The sequence below is a fragment of the Sipha flava genome, unplaced genomic scaffold, assembly GCF_003268045.1.
Source record: "Sipha flava isolate LNK unplaced genomic scaffold, YSA_version1 102_pilon_pilon, whole genome shotgun sequence".
In the NCBI taxonomy this organism is placed as follows: domain Eukaryota; kingdom Metazoa; phylum Arthropoda; class Insecta; order Hemiptera; family Aphididae; genus Sipha; species Sipha flava.
Window position 1 is genome coordinate 1,240,456 of NW_020271716.1, and position 26,903 is coordinate 1,267,358.

At 32.7% G+C, this 26,903-nt stretch overlaps 1 protein-coding gene across 5 annotated transcripts in view; it reads left to right on the top strand.

Annotated features, from left to right (window-relative positions):
* The window catches only part of LOC112681283 (calcium/calmodulin-dependent 3',5'-cyclic nucleotide phosphodiesterase 1A-like), a 455,395-nt gene that overhangs the window by 376,591 nt on the left and 51,901 nt on the right, over nucleotides 1–26,903 (top strand). For 4 of the 5 annotated variants that reach the window (XM_025551566.1, XM_025551549.1, XM_025551556.1 and 1 more), the window contains 2 exons: nucleotides 18,945–19,052; nucleotides 21,748–21,922. In XM_025551566.1, the coding sequence (XP_025407351.1) occupies nucleotides 18,945–19,052; nucleotides 21,748–21,922 (283 nt within the window). Of the gene's footprint in view, nucleotides 1–18,941; nucleotides 19,053–21,747; nucleotides 21,923–26,903 lie in introns of all 5 variants that reach the window. The other variant, XM_025551569.1, reaches the window with a different exon arrangement.

Here is a 26,903-nt window from a genome sequence, read left to right on the forward strand (position 1 = left end):
CATTTCAGATTGGAATTGTTTTTATTCTTCGATCAACACGATTATCCATGCATCCTAAAATGTAAGCATTTTATCATTTTTTTACGGTCTTCATTATTTTTAAATTCCTTTTGACGATTAAAGATTTATTATTTCTATTAGCATAACAAATATTAATTCAATTAGATAAATGAAATTTTTAGGGATCTAAAGAAAATTGCAAAAGGAATCCAATTATGGTTTCAGCGGTCAAACACACCTATCAGTCGTCACGTTAAGTATTTTAAAGTCGTCAAGCTACGGTGTCCCGTCAATAAATTATATCAGATTAATCTTACAAAATTTAACAGTTAATCGTCGTAAATTTAAACATTGCCGTTTGTTGTGGTTTGATTAAAACGTTTTGTTGAGAGTCTAAAATATAATATATATTCATTTTTTAATTATATATTTAATAAAAAACGCGATCAAACGAAATATTTTGAAGTTGTTATTGAAAATGAATCGTTTGTTCGTAAATATTGATAAACAAACACGAACATTTACAAATGTGATACTACTCGAATACCTATTTAAAGATCTGTAAAAACTATTTGAATTCAATTTCGTAACCAAATCGAAACGAATCGCAAGTCACAACGACGAACAATATCACCGTGCACTTAATCCGCGATGGATTGACGATCCATGTGTCTCGTACGATTGATGGGATACGATCGGTTGACGTATAACCTCGTGATACGCGCATAGTGACGGCGTAATTCTATATCCCTTTTGTTTTCCAACGTCTTACGATAAATTTATATCGTCCAAGGTCGATAGTTATACAGTGGTACGTAATTTTACGTATCGTGCACACGCGCGTAGATTCGTATAAAATACAATTTATGCAGTACATACACGCAATACGTATATCATTGTCCACAAGGCCGTCTTAGGCTATGCAGGAGTCCATAGGCACCTGGAGCTTAGAGGTCTTTTTAGTAAACTAAAAAAAAGTGCGTAAAAACATCAAAAGCTTATTTTGTATGATGACTTTTGTGTAGCCGGAAGATATGAGTTATTAATTTTAAAGAAAAATCTTTTGAAATAATGGGATGAAAAATTAAATATACCTAATGCGATCCCACACAATTAAGCGTTGGCTATTTATTTGAAATTAACACCTAAACTTTGCTTTTTATCTAACATTATTTTTTCTGCGATCAAGAATTTTTTTTTTGTAGGCAGTCCTTATAAATACGTTACAGATTAAAATTCAAAGTTGTAACTACTATTATTTGGCGCCCCCAGCCGGACAGGAGCCCTGAGCACGTGCCCCAAGTGCTCATAGAGTAAAGATGGAACTGAATGCGTAGTTTTTACGGCACGCGTTAGGGAACGACGGAAGATCCGTCGTTATCGCGCACACGTTATACCGATCGTTTCGACGATAACGATAATAAGATTCTCCGGTCGCGTTTCCTGCGCGGAATACCAATCGACCGTGTGGAGCGGTTAGGACGATCACGCGGCTAGCGCGTGCGTGATGTATTCGTAATACAACCCATCGGCTACGGGTGTCGTGTCGTAATATTTGGTCGCGAGATCGGCTCTCGAAGTTCGACGGCGAAACGATAACGATCGCGAAATCCGCTCTGCGTGCACGGGTTATTCAACATATCCCCAGTTCGATTCGACCAGGCTACGGATTCGATCTAGGCCTCGCCGACGTGCACACGCGTTGGTAAGTTCGGGAAGACTTCTTGTTCCATTAAAATCGTAAACGAAACGCGGTCGCGTGCGGTTGATTTTTATTTTCGTTTCCGCGCTAAAGTTAGTTTCGTCCGGGGACTCCGAAACCTTGTTTTTGCCGGGTTTCTTACGCGTAGGAGAGTTTTTCCCGTCCACCGTCGAGTGCATTGTGTGTACTCGTCTGCACACTTTTTTTCTTTTTTTTTCCTCCTTTTCGTACCTGCCGTTCGACATATCACACACGTTTGTTTACCGCCACTTCGGGGCCGCCGCTAAATCCGACCAACCCGGTACGTAAATACGTTATAGACACTCGAGTTCGATACCGAAAGTCATGACGACGACGACGTAGAGTGCCTGGTACTGTTACGGAACGAAAACGTTCTTGTTGTACGCGCGTGCACATAATACCGGTAGATGTGGTAAAGAGTCCGGATAATAAATAGGTTAGTAACCCTAAATGTTTCTATCGCTACGGAACGTTTTAATGGCGATAAGAATACCTGCAAAATCCTTTTGCGTTTGATTCTACTTGCATTAATTATTACTTTTGTGAAATAAATAACAAAAATCCGTCGTAGAGCCCAGATCAGTAATTTGTCATTCCTGAACCATCTGTTGCGACGAAACAGCTTTTCCGTAAAAATTAAATTAATTGCATTTTAAATATCAATCGTCAACAGTCGAATAAATTTCGATATGTATCAATTATGTACAGAAATTACGCATGTTATTTTATTATATAATATTTCGAAACGAAAACCTATAGAATTGTTAAGTCAAAAATATAATGCACAACTCACTTGTAATAATAAATTCAAATTTCAAAATGTTATTGTTGTTTTGAGACAACTTTACATAAGATTTATTATGAGAAATATCAATAGTGTAATATCATGTTGTATAATAGTATATAACATAATATTTTAAATTTCCCGTAAGCAAATAGATTCAGAATTATTTACAAGTGATAATAATTTGAATGAAAAGAAGCAGCTGAGACAGTGACGGCTCCTGCACTTTTTTATCCGTGATGCTCAGGGGAAATGGATTTACAATGAGAACGATCATTTTAATTCCCAAATATTCCTACATAACTTCTTACTTTTAAATGATTGAATAATTTTTATTCACATTGTTTATAATAAATATAATCCCGAATAATGAATAATTTTTATTATTATCATAGATGCTTAAAAATATTAATCTGTAAAAAGAAGAACGATAAAAAATAATGAAAATGTTTATTTTGGCATCGTACCTATTACTTTATTTTTAACATCGATCTGAATTCTACGAAAAATTCGTTGTTATGTCATAAACGTGGGACTGAAAGAAAATATCTCCAGAAAAATGATTAACATAAATAGCTAACAATGAATACATAACAGCCATAATGAAATACAACGCTGAATGGTTACTGAAAACCTTATAAAAATTAATCTTACTTTGGCTGATATAAATAGAACATTTCTTATTTCTTAAATCGTTAAAATAACTAATCTACTTAATTAATATATATAATAAGGGGTAATTATATTATTGTTATGTAATGTTAAATTACTGAATAATAAAACAATATTGACAAGCAACATTTCAAACAATCTTTTGAATAATTATATTAAACGTATTATTCAATTATGCCTCCACTGTCACCACCGGTACGAAATAAATATCTTTCTTTTTCATTCCTCATACATAACTTAATAACAAGTACATAATTTATTTTTAAGTTTTAAACTGCTTTCAAAAGTATTTTTTTTAATATCTTATCTCAACAAATAAGAACGGAAATATAGTTCGGTAGTGAAAACACCGTTTCGGTAAAGATTCCATGTCGTCTGTTTGAAACAAAAGAAACGATAATATTCGTTTTATACATTTCACTCTTTGCAGATGAAACATCGGTTTTTATTTTAAATAATCAACGTAACGAGATAATATCGTTGTCAATAGATGGAATTAACCAATGCGATCTCAGAATACGGCGTTTGAAACAATGGCTATAACTTCGCCAATCTGTCGAACAATTGAAAATGTATACTTTTGTTTAGGTGACATTGAATGATATACATTTTAAACGGTTTTGAGTCATTTGAATGTTATCATCACAATGGTTTTTTATGATACTTCCATCGATAATAATATAAACAATAGTAATCGATGCAAAAAAAAAATAAATATGATGACGGATTGGCCTGGTTGTCTTTAATGTGGACCGGTACATGCCCAGAGAATATCTACCACCACCACTCCCCTTGCACAGAATATTACGACAAACCACTGCACGGTGCATAAAAACATCTCTAGTTCTAAACAGTAAGGTAAATATGATCAAATCAACCCGACGGTGGTAGATAAAAAGAAATATAAAATAATCATAACAATAAATAGGAGAAAACTTTTTATTTTTTTATCATTATGTTTCTAATAATATCACAGTAGTAATATAATTTCTTCGGACATGAAATGAATCGCAACGTATAAAGGCACGACAATAAAGGTCCGGTTTTTTTTTTTTATATTACGAGTACAGGCGGACGTTGATCAAAACAACTTCGTAGTGAATATTTTTCCTATTGTTTCCCTTCGCGGGTATCGAAAATCCTATCACAAATTGATATCATTATAAATAATGAATCTTTTTTTTTTCTTTCGTTTTTCACGGCACCAGAATAGTCTTCTATGTTATAATAACCACTAGTTCGAAAGAAATTATTAAAATAAAAAGATAAACATTACCGTCACATCACGGTTGAGCTCTCGCGTGGTGTCGATTATAATATTTATAGTAATGTTATGCATCCTCGGAACTTCACGCGTAAGCATAAAAAATGCAATATAATGCTATCATACCATTTTATTGTACTTTATAATTTCCAAAAGCAAACTTAAAAAAATAACCTCTAAAAAACGCTCAGTCAAGTTCAATTACTGACATATTTTATACTTAGTTCCACTTGTTTATTAAATTAAATAACTTACACATATATCGGACTGCTAGAGCTTTGACCGTCTAACCTCCGATACATAATTGATAAAATTTCACAAAGATTTCTATTAGATATTTTTTTCCTCAACAGTTTCGGTGTATAAGACCTATGTGTATATAAAGATCCCTTGCATAATTGATTATCGTATTACGATTATCGTGATATCGTTTATTCCTCGATTATGTGGGAAAAAATCTACGCATTTCAAAACCGAGTTTATGCGACGAGACTGAGAAACTATTCGTGAAGGTGCTAACTTTGAATACGTTGTAAATGTATTAATAATTAATAATAAAACGGAAAACTGTAATTTGTTTATAAAAACTTGAAACGGCAATAGTTGTTTTTACATGTGCGTGTAGGAGAACGATTACAGTTTACTATTTGTTTCCCGCTGTTGCATCTAAACTATCACTCGACGTTTTAAAACGAATCAAATTAATTCATCTCGTTCGTTAAGACTATATGTTTCGAGTGTAGAAAGATTGCATTGCATTCGAGTAATCAGGATTTAACTTCGCAGGGGGTAGGTTTCTGGTAATTTAATAAGCATTATTTATACGTCTCATAAAATCATACAGTTTTTTGGAGGGAAATCGTTTACCAGATAGTCATATGCGAGCGCACGGGAGGTGTCTGGTATACCCGGAACCTCCTCCAAAATGTTATAAATGAGAACCTATAATTTAAATCTAAGGATAAATGGCGCGTATTTTAACTGATGTTGCTCGAATTAAATTTTATTAAAACTAAAATATTTGATAAAAAATACATGGTTTTATAATAAAAAAAAATTTAAAAAATTGTTTTTAAAAGTTTGTGTAAAAATGTATTATGGCAATACGATATTTACACAATTAACAACAAAAGTCCGAATCATAAATAATTGAAGCTATCTGATAAAAGTATACGGGATTCGACGAAAATATATTCATTGGGATTAATGTATCACAATATTAAATATAAAATTGAAATTACATTTATTTAATTATTTATAAATGATAATTTATTAAATACACTTGTTTTTTTAAGAGATAGGGCCTAAAAGCATTACAGGCGCCCCCTGAAGTGCAGGTCGCCCACGCCTGTATGGCTAGTGCAATAACACCGCGCGGGTGGGTGATGAAAAATTATTTGAATTCGTCATCGAGATTGTCTTATCAACATATAATATACAAAATTCAATCGAAAAATAAAATTACTTTATAAAGACATTTCACAATAGAATGAATATTATAATATTACGAAAATTAAAGTATTATAAAAAAAAAAAAAAATTAAAAAAATTACATCGAAATGACTTCGCGGTAAATTCAATTTTGTTTCCGAAATTATTGTCACCACGCGATGCCTAGGTCGAACGAAAAGTAGACGCCGTTTCAATACGCAAGAAGAACGTTTCAATCCAATACCATCGTAACTGTTGGGATATTTAATAAATGTTATTTAATCGGCAACCATTGTGGATATTTGATTTTGTCCGAAAGAAACTTCTGTATAGGCTCGCTGAGGTAATGTAAAGCAAACTTCCAAACGGTTTTGTGCGGCGCTCGCGCATAATAAACGTCACACGTCACGAATTATGACCGCACGGTTCTAAAATAAATACGATTATCGATTACCACGTGGTCACCGCAAATCTACCGCGATCAGTACGATCGATGTCATAAACGATTGTTAAAATTGTTTTATTGCTTCTACTAGTGTTGCCGCTATACTACAAACGGTTGCCGACGAACCGCTATAATAAAAATATTTACCGACTCATCGAAATGAATTCATCGTGAACATTATTTTTATTATTTTATTGTTATAAATTATAACTACAAGTAACCGAATGCAGTGGCAAGGAGTGGTGCAAACATTGAATTCGATTATAATGTTTTTTCCGTAGGTCATCTCGCAAACTTATCTTAATCGTGCACTTCATGTTGAAGTGTTCACAGACCTATTGTATTTGTTTTGACATTGTCACTTTTAATGTTATTATTTACCAATTATTATTATTATATCTCAAGTATAATAAGAATAATTGTATATAAAATTAAATTATTATTACGAGTTGATTCTATCAACTACAAGTAAACAAATATCATAACTAACTAGTTATAACCACGTTATAATTGAATGCAGCTCGATAGGGGTTAAACGCAACATTTCTATGTTGTTGATTACGATTCCATCGATTCCGTTCAACTTTATTCCACGTTTCGCGTTGCACGCACTCGGTTAATTCTATGTCAAACTTCAAAATATTACATTAAAAAATTTCATATTGTCCAAAGTGCTGAGGTTAGATTAAAAATAATTTTATATGGTGGTTAAGTTTTATTTTATTAATTTTTTCTTCTATAAGAACCTTCTCCTGACAATAACAAACACAACAAAAAAGAATTGGCGAAACCGGATTGGATCAGCCTTTCACGCATGATGGCGTGACCAAGGGAAACAGGGGTTCATTTTTATGTGAACAGATAAAGTAATATAATTTATTTTTAAATAAAAATAAATTCGTCAACTTTTTTAAGATTTATACTAGCACTTCTAGTGCAAACTTTGAAACTTTTATATATTATAACAATAATAGAACTATTTTTACTTCAGTAGGCTTAGCCAATAAATGTATTTGGAAAATATATCAATGAAGGCGTAACGCATAAAATGCCGCTTAATCTCTAATTTGAATCTGGAAAAGTTTTATGCGGTCTCATCCCACCACTCTTGTTACGCACATAATGGAAAATGTGATAATTATTTGAATGATTTATTTTCTCATTACAAAGTTACATAGGATCATTTACTATGTTATTATATTTTTCCTTACATCAACTTATTCGGGGCAGTTTGTTCTCCGTAGGCGATTATCGTTACCAAATTGAATACTCGTGATTGTTAACATTGTGTTCATAATTTAATGATCATTTATGCATCCTACAACACATTTTGTGATGTTTGTTATCATAATGATATCATCATCATAATAATGATAATATTAAAACGGTACATACTGAGGAATATATTATTCACTATACAGGTTTTTAGTAGATACATTTCAATGAATATCTTGAACTTAATGCACATAATACACTTAATACTTATACAGTAATACTCAAGGGAAAGGATAAATAGTTGATCAACAGTTGACAATGGATGTTCCGTATAATCTGCCAACATCATACATATACCTATAATGTTATTGATTTAGGAAACGTTTTACAATGAATCCATTGATGTGTAACAAACAATGGATAATAATAATAATAACCGTTATTATTATGTTTGTTTAAGTACTTTACCACCGAATTATAAAATATTTATATCCACGTCAATGAACGATTGTTAATATAACGTCCAAATATAATGCATTGATCATTTTATACGACTGGATTACAGATGCGTATTAAAAATTATTAACTTCAATAAACTATATGATTATTTTTATAGACGAATTTTCCAAAAAAAGACTTCGGTACTTACAGTTGTATGAAATGTTCGTGTTTTGACATGTTTATATCAAAACAACAATATGTCATCTAAAAGAAAAATAGCCACTGCTGTTTAATTTATTTTATGAGTAAGAGTCGGAAACGTAATTTGACAGCGTAAAATAATCGTTTACAGTTTGTGGACGGATTTATTGTACTAGGCATCGATCTGTTTTGAACGTCGATGTAACAGAACATTTTCTAATTTAGTGCACGTCAACCGTAAGGACTCCAGCTGCGCGTAGTGAATTAATATGGATAAGGATATTATTTTATTCTGGATAAACATCTAGGAAACAAATACGTATCGCGCACCGTATTCCGCCGAACGAGATGAGGCACAATAGATTTTCGTCCACGGCTATAGCTTATCTACCAAATCTAAGGATTATTCGCGACCAAACGACGATAAAGATGAACCGAGTGAAAATCGTCTCGGCATTCTGTGCGAGTACGTACAGCAGGTACACATGAAACATCGTTACATTTTATTTCCTTCGAAGACAATAATATTATGACAATACTATTTTTATGCGTGTGTACCTCATGCACGATGATGATTTAGACACTTGCAATGTGACCTTTTCACCTCTGATCTCCTCTATCGCAGCGCGGAACGTCGTATATTTTTGTATTTTTCATGGTCTTATTTGGGATTAATAGCGACCAGATTCGCCTGCAGTGAAGATCCGAACTTCAGTCTAGACAGACTCGAGGACCTAATCATACTGGAGCTCTCCACCAAGCCCAAAAAAAAAAAAAGATAGTTTTCTCATGATATGGATCAACATGGGGAAATATTTCGTGTTGTACATTGAGTTAGAAATAATGCAAGCAGTGAAACTACAGTGAAATTATACGTTCTTTATAGAAAAAAGTTCGTCATGAAACAATTTAAAAATTATGTTAATTGTTAGGCAAGTATATATATATATATATAAATATAGTTTTGTTAAAATTGTTAATTTTTTCATGAATATTTTAATGGTAATTAGAGGCCACCAACATCTTATATAAATAGACAAAAGTGATTAGTTATTATTTTATTAATATTTTAATAAAAGGGAGTTATTCCAACCCGTGCGGCTTGTTCAAATAAGTAACAGTGGTGAGTGGATCCACAGTTGGCAGCAGACTTAAATAAACGTGTGCACCCGGCCATGTTCCCTTTACTAGTAGATATTCATGTAAGGACGTTGGAGAGATTTTCACAGTTATTGGTACTGAAAAGAGCCATTTTAGTTTCAAATAAATTTAAGATTCGCGGATTTCACCGTGTAAGTGCCGCTGGGGTTGGAGTCGTAGTTATTTTCATCAGCCGTGATTGTTGCAGTCGCCGCAGTCGTTGTTCCAGTCGCCGTTATCCAGTCTTATCCACTTTTATCTTGAAATTTAGTTGTTGCAGATTGTGAAGAGTAAATTGAAGTGTCGTCGCTTAGAAAAGTGACCAGTATATATACACAATCAGACATCGACACTCCATTCTAATTCGTCGATTTTCGTATAACAAGTTGGCGATGTAAAACGACACTATTTTTCTGCTGTACTGGTTGCTTTTGTGTCGTTTTACATCGTCACAATATTGTTCTTCGTGATCAATTGGTGGTCCTAAAAAAAGCCGTCTTACTATACATATGCTTCATTACAATATGTTTTTTGATATTTAATACATATATATTGTATAATTATGATATAGTTTCTTAAGTTAAATATATAAAAATTAAAAACCATTTTTATTAATATATATTTAAAGGGCCCTTTTCTAGTAAGTGACTTGGTTAAATTATTTGATGTTTGAGTATAATCGATCGCAATTAATAGTCGTTAGCTCGAGTACAGTAAAAACGAGGAAAAACTTTTTAGGCTCGTGAAAGCCATACAAAAATAAATAATTTATTTTCATACTATTATGCTGAGTAGTTTATGTTTTTTTATTTTTTTGTAAGCACAGTCCGGTTGACCGTCACTGGAGCGTCGAATGTATTTCAGAAACAATTTTACTATTTTTTCGAACACTCGTTCAATAACAGTAAAATATGAATTTGAATTTTTATTTTTTTGTATATGCATTAAATTCATACTGAAATAAATTTGAAAAAGTTCAATTTATCAGAAAAATAAAATTTGAATTTGAAACCTATGTAAGATTTAATACTTCGCTTACAACAGTTTCATTGTGTATTTAAAGCGTTGCTGATTAGAATATAAAATATTTTTTGTTAACGAGAAGCCGGCCGTTAATAGTCGCTACCGACGGAATTGAGTGTGCACACGTGGCTCGGAAATGTTTCAATTTTTTCGAAATTATTAACAATACAAACTCAAACCTCGTCCCGGAGAGTGCTTCCGTGGACTAATATTTGAAACACTTTATGTACTGCATTCAAACATAATAATAGAAAATATATTTCAACGCGTGTTTACACAAGTATTCCGCCGTACGTCGCGCATTTGAATAAATATTTGAAATACTTCTCAAACGCGTATAATTGATAAATACACACCTTTAACGGATACGTGTTTGTTACACGCTTTACGACGTTACGATGTCGACAATTGCCGATCATTACACGACCCGTACAATTAACGCGTTGAATATGCAATATTTGATTACTGCGAAAAACAACAGACACACGTTTCGTCGGTGTTGTGCACGCGTAGGAGAGAAAAAAAAGCATTAATAAACTACTATTTACTCGTGTACCTGCGTACGTGCAACGTACATTTTGTGCGCGAACGGACGTACGTAATATAATAAACCTATGGGATTCGCTAGTGTTTCCCATATGTATGTACGTTATACGTCGTATACTACAATGTCCTTCCCGGTAATGCCGGCCGGGCTGGATGGAAAATTACCGCAGTCGTGGTGTACACGGCATAATTCCATAGTGGTTTCGTTCAAAAACATTTCTGACAAAAGACATTTTTCATTCCGGCAATCACGATTTATTTTTCTTCCCATGAGTTCGGTCGGTAGGTTAGGTTAGGTGTATACGTACGCGGTCGGTATATCGTAAATCGAATTATTGATTTCCACCAAAAAAAAAAAAAAAAAAATAACAAGCGTACGGAATCAAACGCTTGTTATTCATGTATTTTATTTCATAAACCTCGACCGTGCGATATTGCGTTCGGTGCGACTCGGTGTTTTCGCGTTTATTTTTTATATTTATTTTTTGGCACGGTCGGAAATCACGTATTCGTGTTACAATACCCATTGTCGGTCATCCTACCGCTAACTAGAACGTATTGTCTCGCGACGCACACGCCGCCCGCGCTACGAGGGGGTGTTTTTTTTCTTTCCCGGAAAAAATCCAATGATTTTCACCGTTAATACGATGCATAATTAATAGAGAGGAACTTTTGTCCGTGGCATTCGCGCGCGGTCGTTCGCTACGATTCGAATGAAACGACTGGTGCACAACAAGAGCTTCGAGTTGACATAAGGAAAAACGTCTTATTCGAAATTCGGTGAAACTTCCAGTATAATATACACATATACACGTATATATGTCTTCGGCATTATCAAATAACCTCGAGGCGACGAGCACGCGACGACACAGCTCTATTGTCGTCACCATACAAACAGTATTTCAAATGTCTGCGGCTGATGACTTCAAAGTAAATTATTTGGCCGCACGTAGCTAACGATTTCGATGCAGCGACGCTTATGATATTATATTAATACGCCGTTGAGAACGCAATCATTTTTCAAATACATCCGAATCCGTTATTATAACGTAATAATGCGGCATATAGTCAAACGATTTGTTGTCGATTTTTCAACACAACGTACGGTTAACAGCCGCACAAATGACGGTAGAGAACGGAAAAATGACGAATCAATGACAATTATTTCGAACAGTGTACGACTGCCGTGGGGGAACCAGGATTTTCGGTTTGTTATAGACATCATATTTTTACGGTTTCGACGTGAGTGACCATTGCACACTGGTCTCGCAGGTAAATATTGACTTCACGAAATTGTCTCTCTAGTCTATTTTCAGTATTACCACATTGTTTCTGGTTGATCATGCGGCGCTCACGGGTTCTAATGCTATCATTTACACGAGTGACATATAATATAATGTGTTTAACAACATTTAATTTGCACAAAACTGTAAACAGTAATTTCGTGTTCGGTCGAGTCCCACTCGGTAAATTAATTGCTAAAATTACTTGCAAGAGTTCAATTTAATGAAAATTACACGCTCAATAAAAATAAATACATAAACGTAAACTCATGAAAAATCTATCTGCGTATTTTTTTTCAAACGTTTCTCTCAATCTCTGGGCATGGCTCAACGAAAATCTGGAAATAGTACCTATAATACAAATAAAGGTGGAAACTAATACTTTTATGGTTGAAACAGTTCAAAATGTTAAATTAATAGATTTTGGAGAAATAAATCGGTAACATTAAATCATACTATTTAACAAATAATCTGTTCACAGTTTATTGAATAAAGGTTTTTATATATTTTGTGAATTTGTTTACTCATTAATTGATGAAAGTTCGTCTTATTATTGAAAAGATATAAAACAGAAGGTAATATAATATACTTTAGGTTATTTATACTTAATTAATTTTAAACATTAATTCTATTCAAAAGTACAACAGGTTTTCGAACATCTTGAAAACCGAATGTTTTATGGTAGCGGAATTTAGTCTCGATGGAACTGCAGTACACAATATGTTAACAGGACATGACTTTTTGAAAAACACATCATTTGAAATTATCCCGTTATGTTTGTCCGATTCTTGTTTCGTAGTTAGATAATAACAAAAATAAGAAGTTGTTATTACGCTTTTCTGCGAAAATAATATTGTTCGCCGTGTGATCTAATAAAACACTACACACTGTTAAATGGGAAAAAATCCCCTTGCTAACATTAATCTCTTATTTTTTTCTCTCGTAGAAAGAATGTAAAATATATAAAGGTGAAAATAAAACAGTTAGATGAGGGCGAAACGTCTGTAAACAATAAGTAATGTGTCACGGGAACAAAGAGCATTGATGTCCATTGGACTAAAAAACAAAGAAAAACGCGGGTGGGAGAGGAGCATTACTTTTTTTTTATTTTTTAGAAGCCACAAAAAATAAGTTTTCTAAAAGTTTGTTCTTTTTAGCTGCCCAACGACGAAAATGAAAAGGTGAAAAGATATTTTCAGTAATTTGAACTTTGATAAAAATGAAAAAATATTAAGTCGTTTGTTTGGTATTAAGCTCGTTGCGTGTACAAAAAATAAAAATAACTATTCGAATAAAATTTAATATTTATTAAACTTAATAATTAAAATTAATGATTTATAGGTTTTTTTGGTTCTTTATTTAGTCTTTAAGTAATATTTAGACACATATTTTCAAAATATTTTCTAAATAAACGTATTCAAACGGTCAATAATGAATAGGTTGCATAATGTGTTCCAAGTATATGGTTCGATCGATTTTATCTCGTTATGTTTAATTTAATTAAGAGATTTATTGATATAATTGAGATAACTAAGTAATTATATTGCATGTTATGAAAGTAGGTAACCTGTTCAGTTATTTACCGTATGATGAATAGTAGATTAATTTAAAAGACAATTAACATGAAAATGTTATCTTGCTCTGGATGTTATCTACTCAGAATTACAGTTTAGTTTTTGTTGTAACACCCCGTAGTTCGTTATTCTTGCCAATTGTCACTTACAAAATGCTAAAAAATTATTAATGCTAGTAATCTCAAAATAGACATTGCATTTCATAAAATGTGTTTAAAAGTTAAAATACGTGGATCAAAATATTCGTATAGTGCGGCAGACCAAACGATGTTCCTAAACGATTCACGTGCACATAACTGTATGGACGCGACTCACAGAACTTCCTCCCCATGCCCCGACACGCTATGAGATTTGCGCACGAGGTGGTAACAATTTTGACGTTGACGTCCGCGACGTATCGCACTCAGTGCCGTAGCAACTAAACATTGCGCCCGGGGCGAAACTTCAAAATGCGCTCTTATATATTTTTAATTTAAAAATATTACGCTTATTAGATATTATTTTCAATGATTGTTTTCATTTATATGAAGGATGTTAAAGATTTTGTAAACAAAATATATGACATTGGTCGTTGTAATTTTTAGCATAAAATGCAAGATTTTAATTTTTGCGCTCTCCCAGGAATTGAGCTCGGGACGTAAGCACCTTTCATCACCCTTTGCTACGGCCCTGATCGCACTTTTCGGACCGGACCAGCCAGCAAACGGATCGCTTTAATAATAATTTTTCGTCCGACGACCGTACGCGATGCTAACGCGTTGGAAATCAATGGAATATACGAGCGCTGACGAAAGCGAAAAAAATGATATAGTTTCCATTGGATGCAAACGGAAAACATCCGATTGCACTAGTAAACGAAATTTCGTTATAAAATATGTACGATTTATAATAATTATAAATTGTGCAGACAATGAATATAAAACGATGAATAATACGCAATGGAAACGATGATACATTACAAGCTAAGCGTATGTATTTATTGATACATTAAAAAAAAAAACAGATTTAGAATATATAAGCAAACGTCATTTATAGATTAAACTATAGGTATAGAACCGTTAACTCGGGGCAAACTTCAAATCATTTTTACCAAAAAACTAACTGTATATGATTCACAAGACAACTCTTTGTTGGTCCGTGATGTGAGTACGGTTCTGTTAATACGACAACCATTCACGGTCGATAAGTTATAGAACAAAATAATAATTGGCCGCGAAAGAAATCATTCTGTCTGTCGCATGAACCGCACAAGTCTTCTGTCTTTGTTCAACGGTATTTTTTTGTATCCCGTGATAAGTGAAAATTGTTGGTATAAATTACGAAATCTTGTTAAGTTTTAGACGAGGAAAAGAAAAACAAAGGGTGTGAACGCAATACCTGCCGGCTACGGTCTGCAAATGACGCGGCAACGGATTTCTTTATTAAAATTAAATTAAAACCGGAAAATAGAAAAAAAATCGGTAGAACGATTAATAATTGCTTAATACGAATGCAGTAAGTAAAAAAATTTACTATCGATCCAAACGCATACAGCTTGCGCATGAAATTTCCGCCAGGTGAAAAAATAAAATAAAAATAAAAAGCACAAATCCACAAAGTTCATTCAAGGGTTTAATATTTAATATATCGTGAAATTTAATTTAAAAAACCGGACGAAACTCTTAGTTATAATAAAATACAAGGATGAATGAATAATATTGGTATTTTAAATTTGAAACCAATAAATTCTCAAAAAAATTATTACGAAATAATGAGGTCACATTTATATTATACTATTAATGATGTTTTATATATTAGAAAAATATAATTATTAATTATTAAGTCAAAACATTAAAAAAAAGTTAAACTTAACTTTTAATTTTCGCAAAAAAAAAGCATGTATTATTAGGGAAAATCGAATATTTCAATAGCCTATTGACACAGCACACAATTTATTCAAATATTTCGATTTCACCAAATTTTTTTAAACACCTTATATAAATTGAAACGGTAGCTTACGTTTGTTTTTTAGTTTTTAAATAATGACTACGTTGTTATTGGTGTTTTTTTTAAATATTTTTTCCCATTGAACCGAAAGCCAGGCGGGATCTGTTTTTTCACACTACTACTTTCAAAGTTTATTGAATAACAAAGACAAACATTTACCATGGGTCCAAACACATTACGCAGAGCAATTTATACAAAAAACAGTGGCTGGAATGTTGGAGCCCCGTGATAACGCTACATTAAAAAAATACATACTACTTTTATTTGGTGACTTCTACTGCCACAAGTTGATGTTGGCAACAGTTACTACTTCTCCTCGGTCACATCCTGCTGTGATAATTCATGGCCCTGGTACGCTTGTCACCCTGGACTCACGTACTTGTGTCACCTGTATTTATTGGTATTAGTTTCGTAATATGAAAAGTACAAATACACGTTATCTCGGCAACCAGACTGAATAGCGAGATACCGAGTTTGGTATGTTTTCAGAGCGGACCAAGGGCCTTCGTCCTATTTATATGATATAACATTGATTACCGGGAGTTAAATTAATGTTAGGGAATGAGGTTGACCACAAGTTAAATTTAGCTCTCAATATCGACTACTACAGTGATTCGGCGAGGGAATGGCATGTTCTCAAAATATCCGAGGGGGAGATAAGGGGATTTTCGTCGGCCGGATGGTCAGTGGCAGCGCCGCCGTATTCCTGGTATGTTGTCGACGCAAGTTTCCGGTATGATATGCAGTGTCGACGGTTACCCATCGTTGACTCGTAGAAACAGTGTGTAGCGATGTCCGAATGGGTTGCTCACGGGTTTGTACAAGGTGGCTCATTGTGCTGCTTTCCGTATCCTGGAGGTCTTCTCTTCTTTAATTATGTTGAATTTTGTTTTTTAAGAATTTAGTTTAATAATGAGGCTTTTAGGAAACCGTCCAGTATATGCTCATAAGTCAAGTGCCGTACCAACTAGTAAACCTCGGATGTGCCATCCGTGTTTACTGTCGGACGTTATTCATTGACTTTGTGTTTTACAGCCGTGGGGAGGGTCTCATTATCTTCGTCCTCACGTCTCCTAACCATGGCTGTATTTACAGGGTCGTCGTGTAGTCTAGAGAGCTTACATTTAGTTCTAAGTCCCTGGACTACGTATGTTTCTTCTAATGTCGTGTACTGATTGGTTGATGATGTTTATGATGGTAATAAATTGTGTTGTCCTCAAAAAGACTATTTTAGTGTATTGTTGTAACCGTTATAAAGTATTGAATGATTCGAGTCGCTGTACGATTAATATTTATGTGATAACTAATTAATGGTAAATTCGTTGAAATATTTGAAATTCTAAAATAATATAAATAATAATAATAATAATAATATAAATATTATAAAACATTTTTATGAATTTCCAGTATACATTTTACGCTACAAAAAAAATCTTATATCTCATTATCAAGCTTTGGATATTAAAATGTACAGAATTATAGATTTTAACAACAAACGGGATTTGATGATTTTTAATTTGTCAAAACTTAATGTTGAATCGTTAATTTTTTTTGTTGAAATTAAACTCTATTATTTTTTTCATCGGTAACAGATGTGTATGAAGAATATTGAATTGAATTTACAAGAGATTTTGTCAAACCGAAAATTATTTTATCGACTTTTTTTGGAAAAAAAAAGCATAAAAAGCATTCAATTTTCAACATTTTATAATTAACTCAAAAACCTGTTTATTTAATAAATCAATTGTTTTTTACAGATTTTAAATATTTATATCGTTTATAATATAGTTTTCACCTAAGATTTGTATTTTAAACTTTGCTAAGTATCTCCATTAAGATAATAAAAAACATTTTTCTACCCCAAAAAATATTATCGTCACAGAAAGTCACAAATTAAAAATAAAACAGTATAAAAGAAACGACTGCATCAAGTGATACGAATACAAAATTATGAATTATTCATATACTTTTTTACTGTATGTTAAGTTTTTTTATAATATGTGATAATTATTCAATATGTTTATATGTATATTATATACTTCTTTTGTTCTTATAATTTTTTTTTATTACATATTTTATGTCTGGTAAATATTACATTATTTTCAAACGCAGCAAAATACAAAGTATATGATAATGTTTAAATAATTGTAAAATTAATCTTTTTAAATCCATATAGTACGCACAACAAACCATTACTTTAGTAGTTACACCGTGGTTACATTACACACCGTGTTTATTCGGGCTGGTTGGCCTGTGATATTTTGACGGATTATTGAAAATCGAACGGCGTACGATTTAGGATTTTTGTGTCATTTGTTTCCTGTTGCTGACAAAAAACACGCGAACGCGATAATATTCTACGGCTGCAGCTGAAATACATATGCTTTCCCCGTCATATTACATATTATATATTATACCACCGAGCGATGGTGACGATACACATACACACACACACACACACCTTATTGTATACGCACCAATCTTAATATGTATATATTTGTATATATGTGTGTATGTATCATTCCCGAGCAGTTTCTCTTTTTTTATTTTTTTATTTATTTATTTTTTTTTAAAAAACCACGATTTATCACGGCAGACACGTCGCCATTTTTATTCGTTAGTCATTTATTTCCAACCGATATACACGTATAACGCGCTACAGTCAAACCGTCTTCTCGAGCAAGGTCTACGTGCGTGCGTGCGTGCATGCGTTAGGGTTTCTACTTTTTGTACGCCGAAACATGTGTGTATGCGTGAAAAGACTCGAGCCGACGACAAATCACCAAGCGATTTGTTTGAATAACCAGAGACGGACGTACGAAATATGTAAAGATTCATCGTAAACACGGAAACTATTTACACGAGAGAATCTAAAATAGTTTATGCGCGTGCGAATCCCAAGACAGTGCTGTGGCGAATTTGTTCGATTCGACATTTTTCAGTTTCTCCTCTCCTCCTCCCAAAATACGGCTCGTGATTTTACGAAAACTCTAAATATGCCTTACACGCACACGTTCGTTTTAAAAATCGTTTTACTCTATAGGTGTATCACAGCATGTGATGTGTGTATTCGTGTTAGCGTGCGTGTGTGTGAATATTGCTTGGACACCAAACTTGTATCAGGAAATCTTTCGACGCCATGACAATATATCGTGTTGTACCTAAGGATGTATAGGATGGTTGAAATACTGACATTGTTTGTATTTGTTGTTTCAGTGGCGGGCCCACCAGACTCCGCGGAAGATATCGCTGCCAGGAATAAAGACGACTCAGTGTTCATGGATGAAGGCACGAGCGGTTCGCATGATTATGATCAAAACACCAGTAAGTACCACGCACGATTACACCCCGAAACAATATTATAATAATTTACATACGACACAGTTAGTATACGATAAATTTCTTATAATGGTACTTCTATTGCTATGGTATTTAAATAATATAACGTAAAATACAGTAAAGTTATAACGATTGAAGTTTGACATAATAATATGTCTCAGGTGACTCTTTAATTTCAAAAATATTTCACAATTTGTATATTCAACATAGGATTACCCAATAACCACTAACGTGTTTTAAAAAATGATGAAAATATAAAACTGCAACTATATTGCGATAATGGTTGACTATGAAAAGTGATTAAATCCTATATATTGAACGCCCTGTATACAATTCAAAAGCTCAGTACCGTTGTTATCGTCGCGTTTTCGAGATAGATAATGATGACCTAACGTTGGTTGAATATTATGCCGTATCATTTGTACGAATTCGCAACTACATTCCGAACAGTGATGGGAATTATTCGAGTATTCATATATTCGAATATTCGATCATTCGAATATCAGTATTCGATGCTACAATACAATACGTAACGAAAATTATTCGTTTAAGTTTTCGTGCAACACAAAACGTTTACTAATAATAGGTATTGTAGCATAGAATATACATTACATTTAAAATACCGAACATGTGTTCAAATACTTGCCCTCCCCCTTAAACGGAAAAAAAAACCATGTAAAATCAATTTTATTCTTATCGGATGCCGACGAGACGTCACTCCAACATCCGATTTTTAATTATTATCTTTGAGACTCAAGACCGGTAGCGAAATCGAATTAATTTTTTCATTTGACAAACGTCAAGATTTCATATTCAATTGCAAAAGTATACCGAACAAACCGAAATATATAGGTTTCAGATAAATTCACGGTCGATGTGTACCAGAAAAATGGTTCACGAAAACGACTAAAACACGTTAACGCCGATTAATTAAGATAACGAAAATCCAACCGGACATATTTAGACTATACAATAAAGAAACATACCATTCATTACTTACGCACGTATCAAAATGAGCCCCTGTACTAGGTCAACCTTGTCAATCAGTCAAACATATCTGTTTTATCGCTCGCAGTAGTACTTGACGGCATTGACATACATGCCGATGCAGAGGAAAATTTCATTCTTACCCGCTCACGTCCTTGTTTAAATTCCTTTGTCGCTTTAAATCTTTTTCGTGTACACCGATCACCGATGGTTTGGTTGATCAACGGAACGTGACCGCTGAACAACAACAATCCTCTCTCCCCCCACTCATCACCAGTCATCTCCGATCGCTTAAAAAAAACGTGCACAGAATTATTAATATTTTAGAAGTTATCGTGTCGAAGCTGCTGCTACCGAGTGGTCTCTTCTTCCTTACACTTATTATTAGTATATATGATTTTCATCATTATATCGATCACTTCTTATGCTAAGTGTACAAAAAGTGTATAAAGACTATGTTCTTCGAGTGTTGAAATTTGATCTTTAATATTTGAAATATCATTATTTTAATTTTTTACTCACCGTTATGAAAGTGAAATAATATAATTTGTCGTTCCACATTCTTTTGTTTTTAATTTTGATTAATTTAATGTTTGGGTGAGTGTCGGAAGGGTGGAAGTTGGTTGGGTAGCGGAACGTTCAGTGGTAGTTGAGGTTGAGTTCGAAAAGGAGTCGATTGTCTCTGAGTCGGAGGATCTCGGTGTTGATGGTGAAGGGGGTGAAAAGTTTCGACGAAGGACTTTACGCTTACGCGGTTTGTTTCCGGCCATAGCTTAGGGTGGTAGTTTAAAGTTCTGTCGTTTTAAAAAGAGCGTTTTTGGTAGGGTTGGTGGGAGTGTTTGGAGAGGTACTGCGGCGGTGTGGCCCCACGACAGTTGTTTTACGGATGGGCTGTATTGGATGTATGGACGCTTTCGCGTCGGCTTACCTGTGGGGCGCTGTTGCCCTGTTGAGAACTGCTGTTTTATTGGTGCTGTTGCCTGTTGAAGTTTTAGCGTTTCGTTGAGAGTCGGAAGTACTGAGACTGTTGCTGCTTCGGACGCTGAACTGGATCAGAGTGAGTGTACAGTGCGATGTGGAGTGTGAATGATGAATGATGAGTGCGGTTATTTCGGGAATCGTCCAGTATATAACCCGAGTGCCGTACCGACTAGTAAACTCCTTGCGTACCGCCGTATTGCGTGTGTTTACTGACGGGATAAGCGTCAGTAATTGGTTTTGTGGGTTACAAATACGAGGAGAGTCGTGTTTTCCTTGTTCTGACCTACCCTTTATATGACTGTACTTACAGGGTCATAGTGTAGTCCAGAATTTGGCTTCAAGTCTATGGACTACGCTTGTTTCTCTGCTGCCGTATTTTTATTGGTCGAGATGGTAATAATGACTTGAGAGTCTTCAGAAGGACTGTTTTCGCGTTGTTGTGATCGTTATAAACTTGATATTTTACAAAAAAAAAATAAAAGCACAATTCAAGTTATATTATAGCTTTAAATAGTATTTCGAACTATATTTTACGTAAAAATCGATTAGTTGATCAGTTGGATGTTCGTTTTATGTTTATACAGTGTATTATACTGCCCACAACAGGGTAGGATCTTTGCAATCCGTCATAATAAGTTTTCTAACTTTATGATACGTAAATGTAATTATGTAACGCATCGCGAACTTTAAAATGTTTATTATTTGTCTTCAGGACACGGAGCATTGACAATTGTCCGTCGCAGTAGTCAGAAAAAAAACACGTACTCAGAAGAATACAGTATGGCCTTGTCCAGAGAAGCCGAATCAATGTTGGATGACGTGGATCTCAGTATTGAAGGATTGCCGTCCGTGGATACATCAGAAGCGATTGACAAAGCGGCGCTCAGGTGATTGTTATTAAACTCATTACGATAAAAATGCATCATCTTACCTATGTGAAAAACAATTCAAACGATTCGAATTTGCATTAATACGTAGTACGTCTTGTTTGTTTTTGAATTATCGTTCAATGTCAAAAAGTCGTTATACTTTAAAATGGCACCTAAGTAAACCGAAGCTGAGATATTATTTATACTTAATACTTATTATTTATAATTATATTTTTCTGCTCATATTTATGTTACGTAATTACATATTTTAGTAGGATAATTACCAGGGTTCGGGACTTACAGCATTCGCTACTTTTGTCAGGTATTTATTATAAAATATAGCAGTGTACGAAATATTTGTTCATTTGTCGATGTCATGATTTCAAATCCAAAATTTTATCGTGTATATTTTCACATATTACGTAGATTTTGTAGAAAAGTGTTTATTAAGTGTGTTTCTGTATTTACTTTACATATCTTGGCAAATGATTCAAATTTGAAATAGAAAAATTCTACAAATTTCAACCCACAAAAAACATAAAATACGAGTATCAACGCTTTCGTACCAACATTTGCAATATATAATTCTCAGCTCGTTATAATTTTCGTGTAGAATAAATAACCTTATTCTTATAGAATATATAATATAATAACATAATAATGGTTCGAATCCATCGTATCGCCTGATGTAATTATAAAAGGTTAATTATGAAACTAAAAAATTCCTGATATACTTAATTCGGATGGATAGCGATCAATTATAGTAAAATTATTTAATAATTTCGAATAAAATTAAAAAACAGGGAAGGTTCCTAATTAAAGAAATTGAGTAATTCTAAAACGGGTTAGGTTTGAAAAGTGTTTGTTATTTTTTTTTTATTTTTCATGTGGATAATACTAATTAACAATTAATAAAAGTGCTATAAGTACTGAACACTGATGATTTCAATTAAATTCGAGACCAATTAGTAACTAAAATATTAAACTCTTTCATTTTTAAACATTTTTTCAGTAATAAATAATTTTGATGAAGACATAGATAATATTATTTTTAATTAATTTCGCTTTTAGTATTATTAAATAGCATAAATAACTCATTTTAAAGTAACCTATTGTTTTTCTGTTAAAACACAGTTATTTCACTTATTTTACGATTATAAGATAAAGAATTTTTGATCTGATATTGCAATGCTAGTTTGTTAAAATTTAATTTAATGATTATTTTACTTTACATGAAAATGGAAACCATCTCGAATCCATTGTTCAAAGACTTATAAATATAAAATAACACAATAACAGAAATTCGAGCTAAATTGGAATTAATCAAATACCAACACTTAAATATTCACTTAATCACAATATTTTCATAGTTTTATATGGAGAACTTTACAAACCTTCAACGTTATAAATTTATTCACAAAAATATTCTCCATGCCTCGACCAACAAGTTATTGTTTTTAAGGTGCATAAATACATTTCAAATTAAACTTCCTTTTTGATTAGTGCTAAACTTCAGATATTTGTATATTTAAATATATTTTATTTTTTTATTATTATTTTTCAATAAAAATTAACCCTTATACTCGTACTATATGGGTATGTATACCTTTGATTAATTGTTCTAAGTATCGTATCAGTGAAAAATGTAACTTGTCAAATAAATCACACATTTTACATTACATATCCAAAAACCGTTATAGATCAAATATTTTATTGACAATATAAAAATGTTAAATGATTATAAATGTATAATACCAAAGAAAACCAATATTAATGGGTCATTAAAGACTGTTCTACCCAATATTATAAATTCGTAAAAGTAACCAAGGATATAAATTTTAGGCATTTGCATATTTTTTTCGAAAGTGCATATTGAAATTCTAATTCCATACAAATTCGATCCATAGTACGCAGATTTTAAATACAAAAATGTTTGTTGCATAATTTTGCATATTTCATTATTTTTCATTATTTTATAGGAATTCGCATATATTAGGTCTGAGAACTTTTATATGCATACTTCATAGATTTTACGAAACAATTTTTTTTTTATAAATTTATAGTCCAAAAAAATTATTAGATATATAACATCCAACGTTCTAAATTGTTTATCGTAAATCTATCAATGGTAATTTTAATAAAAATTTTATTAGTTTTGCTTCTAATACATTTAACAATAATAAAATCTTTATTGTACTGATAAATTTTATTAATGATCGTCGACCGGACCGAATTAATTTTTATCTAAATTTATCAATGCATTATTAATTTACAATAATATAAAAAGAACATTATCATTATTTATACTTTTATGCTCAAGGAGATTAAAGTTTAATGATAATGATTGTATGTTCGTATAACAGGAAGACACAACAATACACAAGTGTGCAGTACTTTTTTTTTTAGTTTTTCTTTAAAATAATTTTTTGTGTACCTAATTTATGAAAATTGTATTTTATTCAAAAAATGGCAAATTTTTGCATATTTTCCAAATTTTTACTTCTTATTAAACGACATATTATGATGATTTTTAACGCATATGTGTGTTATAATAAAACTTATTTAAAAAATAATTTATATTTACGTACACTTTTGAATGTGTATGGTAAATTATGACTCCAATGACCTTTTCACTGTAAATTGAGTTCTGAAAAAAAAGATAAGAGTTAAGTTGAGTTCCGGAAAAAAGTATAACTTAAGTAAATAGAGTTTCAGAAAAAAACAAATTTTACAATATATAGTGTTATTTATTTATTATCTAATAATCTTGATTTTAAATCGAATTTTAAAATGATGGTAAAAATTGTATATATTAGAAAAATCAATTTCATTTTTATTATTATGATTAATTTAAAATATATGTGTTTTTATAATACTATGTTCTTGGTAAAAACTTAAATGATACAGATTTAGCAAGTCAAATCGGGTATTATTAGAATATTATGTTATTTGACCTTTTAAATATTGTTCTTTATCGAGCGTACTATTATTTTTTCGTTGTTTCCTTCATACATTTACTTAAGTCTTTTTAATATATTGATAAGACCTGATTGGAATCGTTAACCGATGTAAGCATAGTGTGATTCTAGGGTTAATCTTCTTTTTAACACGATGCATTGAAAACAATGTTTTTTTCATAATAATAATATTAATATACTACGATATGTAAGTGGATTAATAACTGGGACCCAACTAACCTCCTACCTTTATTTATTTAATATTAAAAGTCGCAAAACTTGTGTGGCGACAAAAAACATGATTATTTCCCGGTACAAATGTGTTTCAATTAAGTGAAGTTTACAATAATTATGTTTAAATATCGTTCCAATTTGAAACTTTTCCAGTTGGATTCCGCATTTACAGTAGTGGAAATGTTTCATATTATCTAGATGAAAATTAGATGTCAATTTTATTTTTTATCTAGATAAGATAACGATATGAAGTATTTATGTAGATTACATATCTAGATAAATTTATCTAAAGCACAACACTGATAAACAACCAGCGTTGTTAAAAGTCCAAATTCGTTCACCAACAATGGGATATTTTTTCCTTTGTTTCGTACTAGTGTATATAAAAAAAAATTACTATTATTTAAATGTATTATGATTTCTTCTTCGCGGCAGTGGTCTTGAATTAATCGATTTTTTTTTACACTCACGCATCCGACCCAATTCCCGGTTATCGGTAATCAACGGAAAAAGTGTAAAACGAATCGGTTCACGCACCGCAATACCATTATAATCTGTACAATGCAATCTTTTAATAACAGTATCCGTTCCGTGCGAATCAATAAACGGCGAACAATACGACCGATGTCACGTGAATATGAAAATGATTCAATCTTAATACGATGCGATGTTGTGTACCCCTGCACTATCGGAATCATTAGTATTCCGTTTTCCCGTCCCGATTAAAGTTGATCGCCGGCACGGGATACGCGTTTCGTTCGCGGTGCGTACAAACATTACGGCCGAACGGAAATCAATGTTTGCAGTGGCATTAGCAGCGTCTGAACGCCTGCAAGTATTTTACACGTCGTCTAATAATCATCGCCATCTGACAGGAGCGTATTTAGATTTATTTCTAGGGGAGTAACAACTCAATTTTTTTTATTTAATTCAGATTCAAAATGTACAAGTAAAAGTTTTGGTAATATTTAAATTAGATGAATCCATAATATTTGTGGTTTATTTTTTTTTTTTTAATCTAATGCCGGATCCAATTAGAATCGATTTTTGTGTTGTTCTATTTTAACACTTATCCTTTTTTAATTTGATTTGATTCACCAAGTATGGACTCCATAAAAAGCCCAAATCAGTATTCACAATCTAGTGAATGTTATTTTGTTATAAAATTATCCACATTAAAAAAATTTGTAATGTGTATTTCACATAAAACCGAAAAAAACGAAAAAATTTCATAAACATCCGATTGTCAGTAGGGTTTGGGAGGGCGAATGAATATTGTTGCTTTCAGCGAATAGAAATCGTACGAAAGAGACGCGTTTAAATAATGTAAATTGACACTTTGAAAGCGCCAAACAGGCATCATACATATTATTTTACATTGACTAAATGCGGAAGAACTATACCAATCAGAAACGTCTGTGCACCGACCAATATGTTTATATACGAGCGAATCCGATTATTTCCAACACATCATCCCTAACCGGCGAGCGGACCTCATCGAGACTTCCACAGTACGTATTCTAGAAACTATGGAATTTCCTTTTGGTAAGTACATTGTTCAAAACAACAAACAACACGGAACTAATAGCTTACCAGCGAATGACCGACCTATGGAACGCCAGGAAGGTCAATGGACTGTGGTCCGTAACGTTCACAATACGTCGAACGATCACGAAACAAATATGCCGAACGTTCAAACAGGGTATTTATTGAACAGGGGAAGAAAACGTGCCCGACCTTCTGATTGGTGACGGCTACGGACACACGATATGATTACCAGATTGTAACGGTACGTATCACACTTAAAA